The sequence below is a fragment of the Lissotriton vulgaris genome, chromosome 3_1 (genome assembly GCF_964263255.1).
Source record: "Lissotriton vulgaris chromosome 3_1, aLisVul1.2, whole genome shotgun sequence".
NCBI classification, from domain to species: domain Eukaryota; kingdom Metazoa; phylum Chordata; class Amphibia; order Caudata; family Salamandridae; genus Lissotriton; species Lissotriton vulgaris.
Genome location: NC_141689.1, coordinates 1774546894 through 1774567975, shown reverse-complemented (window position 1 = coordinate 1774567975; position 21082 = coordinate 1774546894). Strand labels below are relative to the sequence as shown.

Genomic DNA, 21082 nt, shown 5'->3' with positions numbered 1-21082 from the left:
CTCCTAGCCGACCTATCAGCCTTACAACTCTGCCCCCTAATCCAGGACGCCACTCATTTGGCTGGTCACATCCTAGACCCGGTCTTCTCCAACCTCCCGGAAACTATATTAGAGACACCCAAACCTATGGACTGGACGGATCACTACTTAGTCAAATTCACGACACTGATTGAGGAAGTGTTTAACAAAGCCGAACCTACCCGCCAACTCAAAAGAGCTTGGCACAAACTCTCAGCCAATGACCTCCATACCACCTTAGGAGAATTCCGCCAGGAAGCACAAACTAATATAAACTCTGTATATTCTGCTTTCTGTGACTGGATTAAGCAGGGACTAGACACCCTCATACCTCTTAAATGGGCTAAAGGACGCTGCTCTCCCTCTAACCCGTGGTATAACAATACCTTAAAAGACATGCGCAAGGAATGTAAGGCAGCCGAAAGAGCATGGAGACGGGAATATAATGTCAACAACAAACATGCCTACCGACTCAAACAAAAGCTCTATCACAAAGCTATCAGCTCCGCTAGAGCCACCTTCTATGCGGAAGAAATTAATTCCAGTGCTAATCCTTCCAAAGTTGTTTTTAAACTTGTGGATGAGTTGCAGAAAAATAAATCCTCCTCCTCCAATGCTATGTCAGCACAGCAATGTGAAGATCTTGCTCTCTTCTTCGTGACCAAAGTAGAAAACATCTACAAATCTTTTCCTAACCACTCTGTTGTAGCTCCCAGCTCCTCTCCTCCCATTAATAAACTCACCAAAATGGAGTTTATACCTGAGATTTCTCATGAAGAATTAGCTGGACTATGTAGGAGGGTTAAATCTGGTTCCCCAGTAGACCCCATGAGACCAATTCATTTTTTAGAATCCTTGGACCTCTTTCTACCTTACTTAGCATCCATATTAAATCTGTCTTTTTCTTCGGCCAATGTCCCGACTGCTTGGAAGCAAGCACGAGTCTCTCCCATCATCAAAAAACCGACCCTCGATCCCACCAAACCAGAAAATTATAGACCCATTTCGCTGCTTCCCTGGATCTCCAAACTTGCAGAGGCTCACGTCAACACCATCCTGTCCAAGCATATGGATCTTAACAACATCTTAGATCCATCCCAGAACGGGTTCAGACCAGGCCATAGCACCGAATCTGCTCTCCTAGCCACATCAGAACATCTTCGGACGATACTTGATGCCGGTCAAAGTGCTGCGCTGATCCTATTAGATCTCAGCGCAGCCTTTGACACGGTATCGCATAACATTCTACTTCACCGTCTGAACATGGCAGGTATTTCAGACCGTGCACTGGACTGGTTCCGATCCTTTCTGGAGGACAGGTCTTTTCAGGTCTCAGCCCCTCCCTTCCTCTCCCAATCCCACTACATCGGACAGGGAGTACCCCAGGGCTCCGCACTCAGCCCATCCTTTTTCAACCTATATGTTCAACCGCTTGCAGCAGTAGCCAGAGAATGGGGCCTCTCGCTGGTGTCATACGCTGATGACACTCAGCTAGCTATCACTCTTACAGAAGGCCCCTCCATCTCTGCAGCGAGGTTTAGGGATGGGCTGGCTGCCGTAGCCCAATGGATGACGGATAATTGCCTGCAGCTTAATGCAGGCAAAACGGAGGTACTGCTCCTTGGTAAGAACACCAACTACTGGAACCAACACTGGTGGCCTCGGTCGTTAGGCACCATTCCTCCTCCCAAATCCCTGGTCAAAAACCTAGGTGTCTGGATGGATTCTTCACTCAATTTCCAAACCCACACAAAAAGAGTAGCGGCCACCTGTGTGGGCTTGATGAGGAGCCTTAATCCGATACTTGGCTTCTTCGATTCCAAGGTCCGTCAAACAATCATACAAGCCACTATTCTATCCCGCCTAGATTACGCTAACGTGTTACTCCTGGGCGCCAACAAAGCTGAGATTATGCGCCTGCAGCGCATACAGAATACCGCTGCCAGAACGTTGGTTGGACTTCCCCGTAGGTGTTCGGCTAGAGCCACTATACGGAAACTGCATTGGCTGCCGATTGAGTCCCGCATCCAGTTTAAAGCTCTTGTTATGATCTTCAAAATTCTCAAAACTGGACGGCCTGAACTTCTCTGCCCTCTTCTCTCCCCTTATGTGCCACAGCGCAATTTGCGCTCTCTCGGCCAACATCTCTTGACAGTTCCCCGCACACAGTTAGCTCGCACTGGCGGACGTTCCTTTAGAGTTCTAGGAGCCAAACTCTGGAACAGTCTGCCAGCAAACGTTCGCTCTATGGAAAACCTGTTGGCCTTCCGGCGAGCTGTCAAAACCTTTCTGTTTCCCCCCCTTTAGGTCCTTGATTTCTGGCTCCCTCCCCCCCAGATGATGATTCTGTGGTTCTTTAGCGCCGGGACGCCCCTTTGCTGGGGCAGCTGTTGCGCTCTACCAAATTTTAACTTAACTTAACTTAACTTATCTCGTGAAACATTTGTCCTTCACGTGGCTAACTTCAGAACAGAGGTGCATGCCCTTTTAAATACTCACCTCCCACTTCATTTTGGTGCTTTGATTCACACAATATTCAATGTGTCTTCCACAAGTGGATTAGCACACATTTTTAAATGTATGAGCTCTGGACTTGTGACCTCTTTTCAAACTATATTTGGTGTGATACAGGCATTTCTTTATTCTATTTTTTCCAGCATCTTCGGCAGTTAACCCTTAATTCTTGCCTTGGCTGCCGGTGTATTGCTATTGATTTGTTTGCTACGCAATGGCTGCACTATCAGTGTCAAGAGACAGCCTGCCTCGGCTGCTTCACCTTCGCAACTGGGTGCTTGAGTTCTATGGAACGCTACTTCTGGCAACTTTGAGTGTTGCATGTGGATTATCCTTCCGGTTCTCGTACTTTACATGCGTCCAGCCTGTGTTTCATTGCCTGGATTGTTCATTTGAATGGACTTTGGATTTGTGTCTGTCAAATAAGGCGTCTCCTGCCCCGGATTATGATCAACTGATGAGTCTCTTAGTGGCTCACGAGTTGGCCTGTTCTGGCATCAGGATTATGGCCTTTGCGACAACCCAAGGCATTTGGAACGTGTATGAAACGAAACATGACTTCTTAGCACGAATTTATCTCGAAAAACATTTTGGTTGTCCTCTGATGGTGCCAGCGGCTCCAGCTGCTGAAGAACATGTATGTTCATGTACTTAATTGAATTGGATGGCTGAACTTTTTGCTAATGCGAACAATGACTTCCTATTGGAGGCTGTTGGAACATACTGTGCCTACACGCTGATGTACTAAGGCGGCCAACCAGCTCATACTCGGTTCCGATTTTTTTTACCAGTTTTATTTATTTTATGTCGTACTTTTTGGCAGAATGCCCTCTTGCGTTTGTTTTTTGTTTGGTTTTTGTTCCCCACTTCGAAATTCTGACTTCGCTTTGTGCGGTTTGACAGTATTTGAACTTGGTTCTGTCTCAATCGAACTTGAACTCTGCGTTTCCAAATGTTCCCATTTTGTTTGTGTTCCGATCAGGGGAGGGTGTAGTGAAGACGGATGCCTGCCTACACACGTTGCTATGTTAGCGCAACCGCATTAGAAGTTTAAATGCCATTTTGCAACTTTTGCCGCTTTTGCACATAACACTACATATATCTGTTGTTGTAAGATATCTTGCTTGATTTTCTTCATGAGAACTGTCTGCTTTGCACATCTCTAGACTTACACGGCAGCCTCTGCCTGTACAGCTTGTGCTCACAGCGTCAAGGTCAAATAACAATCTATGCTGTTGATTCAATGTGATCGGCCCACGCTCTAGACATAATATGCATCCAGCTGCAAGCAACTGAAATTAGAGTGCCTTTAATATTACACTGCATGCAGGTTTGCAGGCACTTGAAGAAAAATCTTTCCTTCTAGAAGAGAGCTCGCTGATCCTTTGATGTGATACACCTAAGCTGATCTTTGAGGTATGGGGTTCCCCTCTGAAACTTAGAGACCTTCTATTATTATAAAAATTAGCTTAGAGCAAGGTAAAGGTGGTACACAATGCGCTTTATGACCTGTTTCCACTACCAGTATAGTATGATTTCTCCCTTTATGGAATTGTAACAATGCTGATCATATTATTTCTAATCATATGCCTGCTTATGTTAGCCATGATACTGCATCTTAGAGCACAACGTTGAAATAAATATTTTAAACTTTACTGCGTCTCTGATTACGCTTGTTGTAGACTTATATGAGAAATACTAACGAAAGAGTGTTCTTGGTTCCCACCATTCCTGAGAGTATTCTAAGTCGCTTGTTCTAGGTTAGATAATCATTGGTAACTTCGCTTAGGATGGGGAACGAATGAGACACTGATGCTAGTCGGATAGGGGTTCTGGGTACTGAGGTGAGTTTCTGGTACACCACAAGTCACAGAGGTCCTGGTTTCCTACGCACAGTTCTGTGCACACACAGAATCCCCGCAACACCTCCTAGGGCCTCCTCACTTGCCACTCCCGCCCACCTGAGTTCACCAGAGAGCCCCCTTGGTCCCCAGCTCTGTTCTCCACCTCCTGCAAGCAAGGGGTGTGCCACTGTCCACACCTGAAAGCGGGGGCAAGAAGAGGGAAGCCCCGCCTCCATCGCCGTGGGTTGCAGCTGATGGCCACAACCCTGCTTCTGGGTCTGCCAGCCTTGCGGTGTGTGGGTCGCCTATTGTGGAGCACAGGAGGAGGGGTTGGTGGCTTTGCTGGGCATCCACGGTGGACCTGCGATTATGCACCATCAGGCAAGGGTCTCCGGACCTCTCCGCTGTGGCCCGGTCTCCGCAACTCCGACTGCTTGCTCTGCCAGCACGGTTGAGTCCTCATCTGCGCCTCGAGGTGCTGGGGGGGAGGGACCCATCCTGGGGCGTCCCCTCTCTGCTCCAGTGTCTCAGTGATCGCCGCACGGTCTCTCTCGCCGCTCCCCGGTCGCTATACCGATCGGCAGGGACCAGGGAACCGCGACCCCGCTCCTGCGCCCGGCCCCCCCATCTCCTCGGCACCGCAGCGACTCCGGGATCCCGGGATTATTCGTCCGGTGGTGGCACCTTGCCTCACCAATCGCTCCCGGAAAGAATTCTGTGGCTGGGTCCGTGCAGGTGCTATTATGTCGCCCAGAGCTGCCCGTCGAGAGCAGAGAAAAGGAAGAACTTGTCCTACCGCTCCGCCATATTGGCCACACCCCTGGCAATTGTGTTTTTGATGCTTTTATGCACAAATAAAATAATTGTATCAAAAATTGACACGTGGATGCATTTTACCCTAAAATGATCGTTAACATATGGATTGCCCCTCTGACTTAGAGGTAGTTTTAATCCCCCTGCCCTATTATGTACTAGGGTCACATGGTAGGTCATGCCAATCACAGGGCTACCCCAACCCATAGTGTACCCTATTGTATGTAGGTGTTCTCCCTGTATTCTAAGTGTCTTTCAGGATAGCACTGGCTCCGGGCCTGGTTAGTCAGTCAGTTACCACCAGTACCAGTCAGCTAAAAGTTGGGCACACAGTATGACTTTGCAAAAGTCCTCTTTCTGCACCTCTGTTGTTTCTTTGTGCATATCTCTTGCTTCTTTCTGCACCTTTCTTCGTCTTTCTGAACTTCTGTTGCCTCTTTCTGCATTTCTCTTGCTTCTTTCTGCACGTTTCTTCCTCTTTCTGCACATATCCTACCTCTGTTGGAATAGTTTGAAATTAGCATTTAAAGAAACTTTGAAATTCACTTCAAAAACCATAGGTTTTTTCAGGGACGTTATAGTTCGAAATTAGCATTTAAAAAACCATAGAAATTCACTGAAAAAAACATAGGTTTTAGGGACGTTCTAGTTAGTTGGACATTTCACTCCTACAAAATCAGAGAAATTCAGCCGTTATAGTTAGTTGAGCTAACTATTACTCGCGCCCCGCAATTCATTGCTGATGACATCACATATTACATCATTCATGGCATGGTCAGTGACATCTCTGATGTCACTGTCCAGAACGTCCCTGAAACCTATGGTTTTTTCCAATATATATATATATATATATATATATATATATATATATATATATATATATATATATAGCAGTCCTTGCTCCGTCTGTAAACGGCGGAACTTAGTAGGTCTGGACCTCCAGAACCTCACACAATACAGCGAAAATGTAGCCTGGAAACAATCACTCCTCAAATGAGTTTGCAGGAAGATGATTTATTAAATGAAGGATATATATATATTATTATTATTATATATTTTTTTTTGCATCGAGGGATATTTGTGTTTATAAACATGCATATTAATTGCAGTTATTTTGTTTGATATTTTGGGGGTTGAATCTTTCTGCCTATTTCCCATTCTGTACAATGAATTATTCATACTATACTTTAAATTATTTTTATGTTGGCTTCAAATTTGAATTACTATAATGAAGCTGAATGTTCTCTTGTACTTTCTTTAATTCCTGTTTTATAAGAAGGGACCAATACCATCTCTATCATATCTACATATATGGCTGACTCATTCCACTTCTATTTTTAAACTTTTTTTGCCCCTAGTTACATGTTAATTAATACTAGTCTTTCTGTTAACGTATGTTTGCCAATATGCATTCGTTGGTTTGCTGCTGTCTCTTCTCCATGATGATTCCGTGTGCATTTGAGGCTCAAATAAACCTGCTAAACAGTGTCTGAATTCTTTCCATTTCACAGGTCATTGGGAAGTACGTTTTTCATTCTTAAGTTTATTTTATTATGTTTTATGAATTTATATCACTGTATTTTTCTTTTTATTGCTCTTGGTACATTGTCCTGACATAATGTTCGGAGAAAATATTTATTCCTGATTACATTCGTCCTTGGCCATGATGTCACCTACATTTTACCATCTACCCATCTTCAAATTCTGGTTTGTCAGATGCAGTTTCACTTTTGAAGCATTATGGGAAATAAATTGCTGATAAGATGTTTGTTTTTTTAGTAAAGGAGACCTATTCAGTGGCAGTTCAGCTTAAGTCTAGCTTAAAAAATATAATGTAACACTTTTTTATTTGTATATACAGGACAGAACCTTTCTACAATACCTTCTGCCTCAGACTTTAATACGGTATTGTCTAGTGAACAGAACACTCTGGATGGAACACCATCTCAACATAGCACCAGTGAAGATGATATTGCTTGCATAGAAGAGGGCAACCAGGGGTTTCCTGCGGTCCAGCTTGCTGATGCCCAGGTAAAGGATGTTTAGGAAATTACTTCAGAAATGTGTGTTTTCAAATTTCAGAAAAATATGAAGTATAATAATAAATCCTTTATCTGCCATATTATTTACTGACATGCATGTTTGTGTATGTTTCATTTTCATATTGGATAATACGCTAAAAACTAAAATCCTGTTCTTTGTAAATAGCTTGCAGATTGCTTGGCAGGAGAGAGAGTGAGAGAGAGGTTCACAACTGTGTAATTTTAGTTAGGTCCTAGTTACTATAATTTGTTTGTTTCGCTTATAACGTTGGCACCTTCAGAATTATCCAGCCAATGGGGGCGGGGGCAGGGACTCCCAAAAGGCAATTTCCAATGAAATCTTTTAACAGCGCTATATTCAAAGAGGCTAAATAGAATTACACCAGATTTGGCAGAAAGCTAGATCTTTAACCAGAAAGCCTGCTTTTTGTGATTTGTTGTGAACTGTTTAGTAGTGGCTGAGAAATTAAGTATCAGAATTGATAGATATCTCGAACATTGGGCTGAAATTCAAAAATGTAAGCCTTCTGATTGGCTAGGAGGCTTTTTCAGACCAAGCCATATGATTGGCCGTAACAGAAAGAAATGTTTAGGTAGCAATTCTAGGACTGAGGGACCTAGTCTCCTGTCCTAATAATGTTTGGGGAAAAAAGACATAAAGGCGCAGGGTAGGGATATCCTGACACCCTAGCCCATTTGGGTAGAAATTATTTTTTGCTGTGTATGTATATGTATGTGTATATCTATGTATATGTGTGTATATATATATATATATATATATATATATATATATATATACGTGTGTGTGTGTGTGTGTGTGTGTGTGTGTGTATGTATATATATATATATAATCTCCCAAAGCCATATAATGTCCCTGGAACCCCATACCATGAGGCCTGTTGCAAGTATGGTGTCCCGGGGGACTCCATCCTACTAGAGACAGAAATACTTTTAGTTTATTCCCCTGCCCACACACACATGGGAAGGTGACACTGGATTGCTCCTTCCCGCTGGAGCAGAAATAACATGTCTGTGGGTACCGCAAGGACAGCAGAAGCCCCACAAATCAATAATTAAACGTAACCCTATTTTTCCGAGGGTGCATACAGATTGACACCCAGGGAAGGGTTTTGGTGTTTGTAAGCATTCCTATAGCTGGAGCATTTTTCTCATTGTAGTTGCTATGTTGGCTGCATTGGCCTGAGAAGAAATTCTAACAAAGGTTAATATTGTTGGAAAAGCCACTAGGCTTGCTTTGTATGTTAATGTGGCTACCCCTTGACACAGCCAATAGTTTGTATTTTATGTATGTGCTTCCTCCTTCACAAAGCCAGTAGATCTGCATTATTTAAAATGACACCCATTTACATTGTGATAAGCTCTCTTTCCCTTGTGTGTACAAGGGGCGGGGGAAATGGACGTTGTAGGAGGTGGTTTGGGTGCAAGGCTTATCAGCAATCGGCCAGTGATTTTATAGTTAGTTTTAATAATAAGATCATACTGTGTGTTAAAAAAACGTAGAAATTAAATGAAACAAACAAAGGCTAAAGTGATCTATAGTTTGGTTTAGTAATAGTACCTTACTTTAAAAACGCTTTACTACGTCACTTAAAAAAACAAAGGTTAATGTGACATTATAGTCAAATGAAAATGTCAGTTAAAAATATAATAAAAAACACTGAAATTAACCAATAATAGTTTACTGAGTTAACTATAACTTGTGCCCCCTCCATGAACTGCTTATGACCTCACACATTACTCATGACCTTCTCAGTGGCATTGATAACATCGCTGATGACATCATCCACCATACTGATGTTGAGTTTACCATACAAGCCAGTACATCCTTTAAAATATGTAAATAAATACTAAATAGTGCAGAATCATGTAAAGTGCAAATGTCATAAACATATGTGTTTATTTAAAACAAATACACTAAAGCCCAGTCCCTCTAGACATACTAGCCCTGTTAGGTTGCTAACGCCCTACTATGCAATCCTTTGCCATGTGCACACGTTTTAATGGATTTTCCACTCCCTCCCGACACCACTCAAGTCTAATTCAGTTGCACAGCCCCTACTACCCAAAGCCATCACATTATCCACACATTTTCACGGAGAGCCCACTTCCTGCAGACTTTCACACCCATTTAGCTGGTGAAACTACTACTACCCGCAGCCTTATTCCTGTGGGCAGTTCTTCACAGAGAGCCCACACCCTCCACACACACAAGCCTTATAAAGTGGCCACGCATCTTGCAAATGCATGCAGTTGTTAGCAGTGTAGAATCTATAGCAAATTTGCTCTAGATGTAGCTCACTAAATTAATTTGTGTGTCAGATGCGTATGATGCTATCATTGATGGGATTGAACATGTCATGAGTCATGATATAGTAAGCAGTGTATGGCAAGCGTAGGTCACAGTTACATCAGTAAACTATAACTGATGAATTTCAGTGGGTTTTTTTTGTTTAAAATTATATTTGTAACAGAAATATTCACCTATGTCTCTTTAACCTTTTTTTTTTGTGAATTTCTAAGGCTTGTTTTTTAGCATATATTTTAGGATATTTTTACCAGACCTTTCTATAACATAACTCTAACCATTTATTTTTCAGTGAACATATACACACACACAAATAAGGGTTTTCTCACTACAAGTCCTTAGGTAAGTCTAACCACAAGAAAGTCAAACTGGACTTGTTTCCATCTTGCCACTCCTGCATAGTGCAGAAGCCACTTGCCGTTGACACTCCAAAGACCTGACTCCAAGGCTATTCTAAGGTGGGTCCGGAGCACTAGAGTTTCCTGCTCGATGTCGTCAACCTTACATCAATTAGAGGCCATGCTGCAGATTTTCAGGAATGCCCGCCCCCCTCTGTATCACTTTTGGATCCCATGGAGCAAAAAAAGGTTCCTAGTTGTACTTCTGCCGACAGAGTTTACTCTAACACTGATGGACCCATTTGGGTTTCTTCTTGGTCTTTACTAGCATTGGCCCATGCTTTCACCGTAGCCCTTCTGGCCACGGCAGTCCCCATCATTCTGGTGCTGACTCTGAATCCAGCAGTGCCTGTACTGGATACAGCCCTGATGCCTGGTTCCAGTTCATTCACAGTGGTTGTCCATATATTGGCACAAGTACAAGACCTACAGCTCTCTACCATTGAGACAAAGGTATTGGCAGAGGTTTGGAAGGCTGGGCCGTCTACAGCAGAGCCCTCGCAATATTTTAAGGAGGCTTTAATAGACACCTGATGGCATCATAGGTAAAGCTGCATTTGGCTTCCCCAGTACGCTGCCAAAAAGCTAGGTGGCATTGGTCAACCCCTGAAGACCCTACCTGACCCTTAAAAGCTTAGTGATTCAAATTTCCTTGAGAAAGATCTACCCTAATGTATCCCCTTTTGCTCCTCCAAATACTGAGTCAGAGTGCATTGACTCAGTTTTTTTTAAACTTATTTTTATTGGCATTTTTCATTACTTTTGATGAGCGGTTACAGGTAAGAAGACCAAGCACAATAGTATGAACAGAATGTAAAGCGCGCAGTAATAATAACGCTCTACTGCAGTCCAGGGATTTGGGAACGGCAAAGCGCTGTCTCCGGTAGTTGTAGCCATGGAACTCCGAGGGACTGAACTGGGGTTAACTAGGGAGCTCTGGGTATGGGGGATGAGGATGTTGGCGCGATCGGGTGTACACAACTGTGAATGCATGCACGTCCCCTCGTGGGCTATAGAGATTCATCGGTTGAGGCAGGCCGGAGGTGAGTGAGTATGGGTGGCGTGGCGGGGGGGGGGGGTTTGGTATTCCTGGGTTGGTGTGGGCGTCCCTATTTAAATTTAAGTTTGCGGGTTTCTAACGCGCTAGAATCGACTCCCGAAGGAGTATCTCTGCGCCATAGACTGCTGGGGAACCTGTCCTGGCTTTCCCTGTGAGATGGTCCCTACTGGGATCCAAGGTGAAACCAGGCATCCCCGGCGTTTGTGGGGGGCCTTTGTGGAGATGAGGCAAGCTAATGCCCAGAGTTGCAGTGTGTGATCCCTGGTTAGAGAAGGCACCGAGGTGAGAATTATCGAGTCCGCTCACCCTGGTCCACCACTCTGCCGCGTCCCGGGCTGTCCTCTGCTCCCGGGTCTGCCGCCTCTAACCAATGAGCCATACCACTCCACCTAGGACGCGGGAGTGGAGGTGGGAGGTGATTGCGAGGGTCCAGGATGTTTGCTAGTCTGAGGCTGGGGTGGCAGGGGGCTGGGACTGTTTGAACTTGTGTAACAGTAGTGCCCAGTCTAGCTAGATAGGGGTTCTGTGTATCTTTTTTACCTCTTCCTCTCAGAGTGCCTCCTCCTCTGCCGCTGCCCATTTGAGGACCGCTTCCACCCACGCTGCCGTGGGGGGGCCCAACTGGGAACGCCAGTGCATGGCTATGCATCGTTTGGCTAAGAGTAGGGTCAGGGAGGCGAACCTCGTGAGGATTTTATGCTGCTTTTGCCTGCGGAATATACCCCGGGCACAAGTCTCCCATGTGGCTAGGTAGTTGAGTTTGGTTAGGTCTGAGAGTGCCGTGTGTATGTGTGTCCAGTAAGCGTGGAGTGTCGGGCAGCTCTAGAACACGTGGTGAAAATTGGCGTCTTGTGCTTGACATCTGGGACAGAGGAAGCGAGTATCAGGGTAGAATTTCTGGAGGCTTGCCAGCGTTAGGTACGCCCTATGTAGTATATAGAACTGTGTATTTTTGAATCAGGCGTTTCTGAAGACTTTCTTGGGGAATTCCAGTGCTTGCTCCCATTCCTTGTCATGCAATGAGCGGCTCGTAAAGTAGTATAGGAGTCGCGGCACAGTTATAATTTTGGCTAAGGCCACCCGACCGATTGGGGTGAGTGGTAGGTTCTTCCAGAACCCGATTGCTGTTCGGATACCAGCCAATGCTCTCTGATGGTTACCCTCGAATATGTCTTGCGGGGAGTGGTAAAGGCGAATCCCGAGGTAGCGGGGGGCCTCTGCGGCCCAGGCCACCCTCTGCTCGCCCAGCTGGATATCCTGGGGAGGGAGAGATTGATGTAGTGGGTAGATAGTGGATTTGTCCCCATTTACTCGGAGTCGCCGAAACGTTGGCGAATTCAGTAAGGGTGTCCCAGATGGGGGTGAGATCCGCGGTGATATCCCGGATATATAGTAATAGGTCATCCGCGTACATGGACACGCTATGCACGGCGTCCGTGAGGGGGATGCCCCAATGTTGTCCCTCGGGCCGCAGTCTGATAGCTAAGGGTTCCGCTGCTAGCGCGAAGAGCAATGGTGATAATGGGCAGCCTTGCCTCGTACCCCTGTGCACCACGAATTCTGCCGATATGTGACGCCCTATACGAACCCGGGAGGTAATTTTGTGGTATAAGAGTCGTGTGTACGGAAGGAGAGTGTTTCCTAGGCCTGCACGTTGAAGGACAGAGAAGAGGAATTGCCATGTAAGGGTATCAAAGGCCTTCTCTAGGTCTAATATCAGACATGCTGCCCGGGGGTACCTGTCGCCCACTTGATCCTGTATGTGGAATAGTCGGCGTATGTTTTGGGAGGTATTCCTGCCTGGGACAAAACCACATTGATCCGGGTGTATTAATGGTCGAATAATTTGGGAGTATCTCTCTGCCAATATTTTGCCGAGGATCTTACAGTCCGCGGAGAGTAGTGTGATAGGGCGTTAGGAGGTGAGGTGCTGCGGGTCCCGGTGTGGCTTCAGAAATGTCACGATAATGGATTCCCGGAGGGATTGGGGTAGTTCTCCTTGTTCCACGGCTGTGGCGTTCACGGTGGCTAGTCGGGGGTCAATAATGGGGAGAAGGTGGTATAATATTCGAGGGGAAACCCATCAGGGCCCTATTGCGGGCCAGTGTTCGTAGAGCCTGTGTGATCTCAGTGGACTGTATTTTAGTATCGAGCGCCTTTTTTTCTGTCTCTGATATGGTGGGTAGTGGGAGGGGGTCGAGGAAGCGCTCTATAGATGCCTGTGGGAGTGTCGGGGTTTGACTGTAGGTCGCTGAATAATGGTGGTGAAAAGCCTGTAAGATCTGGTCTTGGGATCGAACAAGGGTATCGTGGGGATCGAGAATTTCCGTTATGGGCCGCACCTCTGTGTCGCGCTTAGCTAGCCAGGCTAATGGTGTGCCCGTTTTGTCTCGTTCCGTGCATTAACTCAGTTGATAAACAAATATACTCCTCTTCCAGCTTGGCCCTTCAGTCCTTAAATGCTATTTGTCTCTTAGGCCAATATACACACCCCCATTGGGACGAGTGAGAGCTTGCTAGCCTTCCATGATAAATTCATGAACACCTTTGCCCAAAGAACCCAGGATGGACAAGACACCACAAAATATGTCTTCATTGCCAGCCTTGATTCAGAGGACGGTGTAGGCCATGCCTTGGGAGCCAATGTCATAATCAGGCCTAATGCCTTATACGGGCCGCAGGTTTTTCCGGTGAAGAAAAAGCGTGCCTCAAGGGCATGTCATTTGATGGTTTCAGGCTCTTCAGAGAAAAGGATGACTTTCTTTAGAGCTTATTAAAGACTTTAGATCCTGCCCTCCAAGCTTACTTTCAACAGCCTGTCAGTTTTATACTGCAGGATATTCAGATGGTAGTTTAAAGGACTATTTCATCTCCAATTTCAGCCATCGCAAATCTGTAGAGCAATTGAACCAGATTAGATACTAAGGACAACAATCCTCCTATTCCTCCTCACCTGACACAACTGCCACCAAGCCATTTTGATTTCCCCTCCCAGGGGCATGCACAGCCAGCAGGATTAAATATTTTCGAAGTAGTTGGAGAAGTATTATATCACCTCAGTTGGTGCTACAAGTTCTTCAAAGAGGTTCCTTCCTGCCTCTCACACTATCTTCCTTGCCCCCACATCCCACATATTTTCACCCAATGGTCTGTGTGCCATAGCACTATCTTTTTGAGGGAATACCAAATGATTTTGACAGGGTCTTGTAGGTGAAGAAACGAGACCTGTTACTGAACTTCGTGATGTCCGAGAAGGACGAAGGCCTCTTAAATGCCTTTTAACAGAAAGGCAAATTTAAGATGCTCACTATGGTCTAAGCTCTTTCTGACCTGGATCTGGGAGATGGGATTGTGTCCTTTGACCTACATGGCACACATTTTCTCTGTAATTCTGTGGTTTTTACAAAAGTCATGGCAGGGATCGGAGCCATCTTTGCAGTTTGATGTTCCACGTTTTCTTGTAAATTGATAACCCGCTTTTGAAGTAATGCTCACTGCAGTCAGTCACAGACCACCTCCAGGTGACGGTCTTACGTCTTCCATATCTGTGCTTTTCATAAGCCAAACCAAGTCCCGTCTGATAGTTGCACAGAGGATTCGCTTCATAGGTATCATTATGGAGACAGTCATTTTCAGTGCATTTCCACCCACAATGAGTTCAGGACATTCAGTATATAATCCCAATGTTTTGGGCTCAATCCATGGTTCTGGTGTAGGCGGTGCTGAGGATTCTTGGGCTCCTAGCCTTATAATAAATCCTCTTTGTCCCATGCGCCAGATGGCACATTTGGCCCTATAGTGGTTTCAGTATACTGGCAACGTGCCCTACTGAATCCAGATCTCACAGGAGAGGGCTCAGGATATTTAGTGGTTGTAGACAGACACCAACCAGACTTGTAGCAGGCCAACCCCTTATCCCCACCCAGGCTTTGAGGTTGTTACTAGTCTCTTGGGGGTGGGTGGAAGAGGGTAAGATCAGAGGCCTTTGCTCTCTGATGGAGCACCCACTCCATTTTAAATCTACTGGAGCTTTGTGCAATCTGGTTGCCGTTGAAAGCCTTCCTGCCGACCATAAGAGAGCAGGCTGGTGCAAGCCCTCACAGACAACAGAACCGCCATGTAGTACTGCAACAGGCACAAGGAGGCCTTGCACCTTTGGAGGGGATTGGATCAGCAGCACTCTGGCCATCCTTCTGCTAAAGATAACATCACCCTTTCATGACAGACCCGTGATTACCCTACCAGCATTTTTTACACCGTCACATCCCTCAAATGCTGCTTGACCCTAAATTTGATTTCACAAGGACCTACAGTGTAGACAATCAGCTGTTTGTGAGTTTTGCTTGAACCGCAAAAGGTAAAGTGGTGCAAAAGAGGATGCTGTTAAGGTGGATCGTCCTCTATATAAAGATATGCTATGCATTGGCCAAGAAAAAAAAACCCTGAAGTTCATCAGACCCGTTTTGCTATCCACCAGAGCCAAGGTTGCAACATCGGCAATGTCAAGGGGAGTGCCTTTCCTGGCTAAGCTTCGATGGGTGTTGGTTCATATGTTCACTAAGCACTATTGCCTTAACAACCACATTTTGCAGAGTGGGCCAGTTCACCCCTTTAGTTCTGCTGAACAATTTGGTTTGAGTCCACTTCTCAGACCCTCATGATGCCAACCTCCCCATTAGGGATAAACCAAGCCATGTTATTGCACTTGTTGATGTTATTATTCTGACTGCCATTTTTAGGACCATTAGAGGAATGTCAACCCAACCAGAACTTTATGCAAAAACATGACAGCGTAGTGCTGTCCCATAGGCTGGGACCAAAGGATCACAAGTGAACAGAAACGCAAGAACATCAATTAGCACTTAAACTGGGCCATACTCTGTCACATGTACACAACATAAACCTACATTTGCTTTCCCACATCTAGGACAAGCTGCTTGTGTTTGTGTAATATTTATTAACCCTTTCAGGGGAGGTACATTCTGTGTAGATAACTTTTTTTAATGAATATTGGCTTTTTCAGAAGTTTGTCCAATTAGATTAATAAGACCCTCTCAGTCAGTAGTATGTTTTCTGTTCTAGTTTCATTTGTTCAGGCGGGTGGGGGACTGTAAAGACAAATGTCTCTGAACATTTATGCACATGGGTCAGCACTGCCACTTTCTTCTATTTTCCTAATGGTAGCCCAATTTTCTTTCCCTTTAGGCACAATCTGTGGTGCCGCTAATCTTATGGGACCCCCAACTTATCCCACAGATGGTGCACCTTAGGGTCACCGTGTGTGCACTTTGACTGGACAGACACTCCGCTCATCTAAAGGTCTTTCCAGTTCCTCATCCTCCATCTGCTTCGTCCAGGACTAATGTAAAAATAACAATTGATGGACAGAATCCCGATCAATGTCAAACATTCACCCCAGTATAGAGATCTGGGCCTAAATCCATTGTTTTTGGCTTCCCGTGCCATTCCAGTTATAACCCAGCCATATGCAAATCAGTCTTGCCTCTGTTCCCCATGGGAGCAGTCCAACCCAAACTGCCAGGCCAGGTTCTACCTGGACCGGGAAGTAGTATCCTGGGACGGTTTCAGGGCATCAACCCTCATCAGCCAGGCTAGCTTGACTCCAGTGGCATAAAGAGCACGGGACCCACATCTGGGTCAACCCCTCCCACTCGAGGTGACAAATGCAAACAGAACAAAGTGCTCACTGCGCCATTGAATTCAAGCTAGCCTGGCTGATGAGGGGAGAAACCCCGAAACCGATCCTAGGATGCTCATTTTCGGTCCAGGGAGGACCTGACTTGGCAGTTCGTTCTGGACTGTTCCAATGGGGCACATGGTCAAGACTGATTTGCATATGGCTGGGTCCAAACTGGGGTGGCTTAGTGTGCAAAAGAAGGATGGATTTAACCCAGATCTCTTGACTGGGGGAGAATGTTTGAATCATTCAGCATTCCGTCCATTATTTGTTGCAGTTACACTTTTTGCCCTAAGTGGAACGGGTATGCCCAGATGTGGGTCCCTTGCTCACTGTGCCTCTGGATTCAAGCTAACCGGGGACATACACCGAAACCGGTCCCAGGATGCTTGTTTCCGGTCCAGGGAGGACCAGGCTAGGCAGTTTGGGCTGGACTGTTCCCGTAAGCAACAGGGTCAAGACTGATTTGCATACGGCTGGATCTAAACTAGGGTGGCATGGTGGGTGAAAGAACAATGGATTAAACCCTGATCTTTGTGTCTAGGGGTGAATCTTTGCATTGTTCAGCATTCCGTGAATGAATTGTTTCTTTTGCATTTGTCACCTTAAGTGGGAAGGGTGAGCCCAGACAAGGGTCCCGTGCTCACTGCGCCACTGGATTCGAGGTAGCATGGCTGATTTGCGGTGATTCCCCAACCCAGGCCCAGGATACATGTTTGTTGTCTAGGGAGGACCTGGCTTGACAGTTCGGGCTGGACTGTTCCCATAAGGAACAGGGTTGAGACTGATTTGCATATGGTTGGGTCTAAACTGGGATGGCGTGGTGAGCAAAAGAACAATGGATTAAATTAAACTCAGATCTTTGTGACTGGGGGTGAATGTTTGCAAAGTTCAGAATTCAGTCCATCATTTGTTCCTTTTGCTTTTGTTGCCCTAATTGGGAAGGGTATGCCCTTGGGTTCAGTGCTCACTGCGCCACTGGATTCAAGCTAGCCTTGCTGATGAGGGGTGATGCCCTGAAAAACCGGTCCCAGGATGTTTGCTACCAGTCCAGGGAGGACCTGGCTTGGCAGTTCGGGCTGGACTGTTCCCATAAGGAACAGGGTCAAGACTGATTTGCATACTGCTAGGTCTAAACTGGGGTGGCTTGGTGAGCAAAAGAACAATGGATTAAATCCAGGTCTTTGTGACTGGGGCTGAATGTTTGCATTGTTCAGCATTCCGTCTATCAATTATTCTTTTTGCATTCAGCCAGGACTAGGCTGCTGACAGCAATTACTAGACTTTGGAGTGCTCCCTATGTAAACCTAGACCTGGGTCTTGGGGTAAGTTTGATCACCCATGGTTTACCTGTCAGAGTCTCTCCAAGTTGATTGGGAGCCTCTTTCGTATGGAAGGATGAGTACAGGACAGAGGAATAGCCAGCAGCCCCAACACAACTTTTTTTTTCTGCTTTGTTTGACTTCTGGTCCGGCTAGGTGGAATATGCAGTGTTTACCATGAGAGCATACTCATGGAAATTGTGTTGGCCTGGTTTCATGTAGAAATCCAGGTCTCCAGTGCATTCTTCGAGCATTACAACATCTACCTCTTTTCGAAATCCATCTGATAATTCTACCTAACCTAGTTGGATGTGATTCTGAACTTTGGAAATGCATTAGTACTGTTTTTCAGTGGGCTGCTATCCCTCTACCAAAGACTGACTCATAACTGTGAAATCCCTGCTTTTGCAGTTCCTGAACATGCAGCAATATGCTTTAGCTTTTCCAAAGGCTAGAGCAAATTATCTTGCCCTACTAAGGCTTATAAACTGTGATGCTGCTTCTGCTGATCTTGACAGTGTTTATGTTCCCAGCAAGTCAAATAGAAGAGAGGTGTAGGGGTAGAACACCAGTAAGCTATCTCTACCTTGCACCAGAGCATGGTGGAAGTACACCCATAAACAAACAGCCTACGATTGCAAATCAGCTTAGGGGTGATTCTTCCAATAAAGAACATTTCATACCTACACTCACTCCTCCTCCACCTTATCCTTTCATTGTAACCATTAGCCTCCAATTGGCGTTATGTGAGCATGGGCCTACCCTCAGTCTAAAAGGACTTAAATCCTGAAAAAAGCAACAGTGAGCTACATAAGGGATCCCGTGACCTTACTTTACTATTGATGTATCCAGAAACTGTGAAAGTTTAAAGATATCTCCACTTTTTAATTTGTTTATGTATATGTTTTCATCACAATATTGATATATTGTGTAATGTACACAATTTATTTATATGAAGTTTTTAACAAATAATTATTAAAGTGGAAATATATTTCGTACATATTCATCTTTCCTTTTGTTTCTCCTTATATTATGATGTTCATTTAGTTTGTTTTGAATTATCCTGATTGCCTAGGATTTACTTTCCTCATACAGTTTTACCCTGTCCTAGGAATCGTGTTATCCACTGTTCAGGGGGTCCTTGTTTTCCTCACTTCAGAAACTGTGTGACATGCACTAACCAGACCCAGATAGCTCAAAGACCGACAAGTCGAAGTGTGTTTCAATGTGTAGTCACACTTTGTCCCAGTGGGTTAAACATCTGTGGTCACTATCCAGCCCGCCTTCTAAATGTGGAGCTGATTGACCTAATGTAGACGCCATCACCCTCTGGTCATGAGATATTCATTTTTGATGGTATCAGCAAACCTTAGTTTAGATGGAACAATATGTATATCTTTGTGGTTTCAGAACGTTTAACTGTGAACACAAGGCATTTGATTCACCTGTGTTAGAATCTTGCGCTTCCCTTCCTCCGTATTATGTACTTTCCTACTTATTTTGTTGTTCTGTTTCAGCTGTCAACTGCAAACAGTGTTGAGAGGTGCCAAGTTTTGATAGGAGGATCAAGCACCGCTATATTGTCCTTGTTTTTTGAGGAGCACATCTGTGATCAGCTAATTAACTTGCACAGTGCATGTTGTGTAGAACTTGGCTGCTGAGTCTTGTAAATGTAACCTTGTGTTGTTTTTTTCACTTTTTCATTTTGTATACTTTTAATCACTTGGTTACTATTTTACTTTGTATTTAATAGGTAGTATGGAAGTACTTTCTTTTTTACAAAAACATTATTGCGACCATTCCCATCTTTATTGCATCTATGATATATATGTTGTACTGTAGCAAGACTTCCATTCACACCACCTCCTTTGACCCATTGGGCGCTATTGATATGACCTCTATATCAAGAGTGCCCATGGCCGGTTGCCATTGATGTGGGTGGGTGGTCATGTCAGAGAGTACAGCATTGGAGTAGTAGCTGTTGTGTACTTCTCCAGTGCCCCCTCTAACCTTTCATAGTCCCCTGGGGCCAAGCAGGGGACTTCGCTCTCCACTACACTCCAGGTGCTATATTTGCAGGGTGGGGTATAAAGCCCACTAGCCACAATGGAATTGAAATTAAAATAATAAAGGGGTGGGATTGGCCAACTCAGGCCTCAACCCCAAACAGCTGAACTCACTAGCCAGCAGAAAATTGAAATGAAAACCAAAAAAAGGGTTAGGAGGGGCCCACCCTTGTGTAGGTCTAAGTCTCCAGTATGCCCCCAGGAGAGAGGTAAAAAGCCCACTAGATACCAGTGATTTCTCTTTTCTGTAAAAGAAGAAAAATAAAAGAAAGGGGTGCAGATGCCTCCCTGGCAATGAGCCATACTCCCACACAAATGGACTACTGTTTTTATTAGGAGAAGCGTGGGAATTCAGAGTGGTAGTAAATGTGTAGATCCTTGCAGATTTTGGAACTTTCTCTCACAGGAATGTGACAAAAATGTGTTTTTGCCAAAGTTTGAAAGGCATTGTGGGGAAGAAAATGTAGAGAGATCCACAAACGTCAAACCACCATGAACTTTCCTGGGTGACTAATTTTCATATGCTTGGTCTGAGTTTGGTACGTTTCCCTGGTTGGCCGTCATTCCCAGGCCAAGTGTGGAAATGCTGGGTGGTAACAAATTTATGGATAACTGATGATTAGTTTAGAGAATAAACAGATGTTTCTGGGCTGTTGTGTACTCCGCGCCAGTCCGACCAAGAAAATTGCCGAGTAAACTTGCTCCAACAGTGCTGGATATTTAGGAGCTAAATTTAAAAACAGTCCGTGCAGGAGTTGGATTCTTGCAAAAAGTAAAAAAACACACAAAACTGTAATACAATGTATTGTAAAACAGTCCTAAAATCAAAATAATAATGTCAACACTTTTGCTCAGTTACCAACAAGACTGCTAACATTCATGAAAACTTCAAGGTCTTTAAAAGGCTGTCTCTAAAGTGAACATCCAGGCCGCCTTCTCCTCTGCTGAAGCAGTTACTAAATTTACAGTCTTATTCAAACA

The 21082-nt window shown here is 44.9% G+C and overlaps 1 protein-coding gene across 15 annotated transcripts in view; it reads left to right on the top strand.

The window, feature by feature from the left end:
• The window catches only part of BLTP1 (bridge-like lipid transfer protein family member 1), a 1831302-nt gene that overhangs the window by 818517 nt on the left and 991703 nt on the right, over window positions 1–21082 (top strand). For all 15 annotated transcript variants that reach the window (XM_086962202.1, XM_086962209.1, XM_086962198.1 and 12 more), the window contains one exon: window positions 7051–7220. In XM_086962202.1, coding sequence (XP_086818328.1) covers window positions 7051–7220 — 170 coding nt within the window. The remainder of the gene's footprint in view (window positions 1–7050; window positions 7221–21082) is intronic.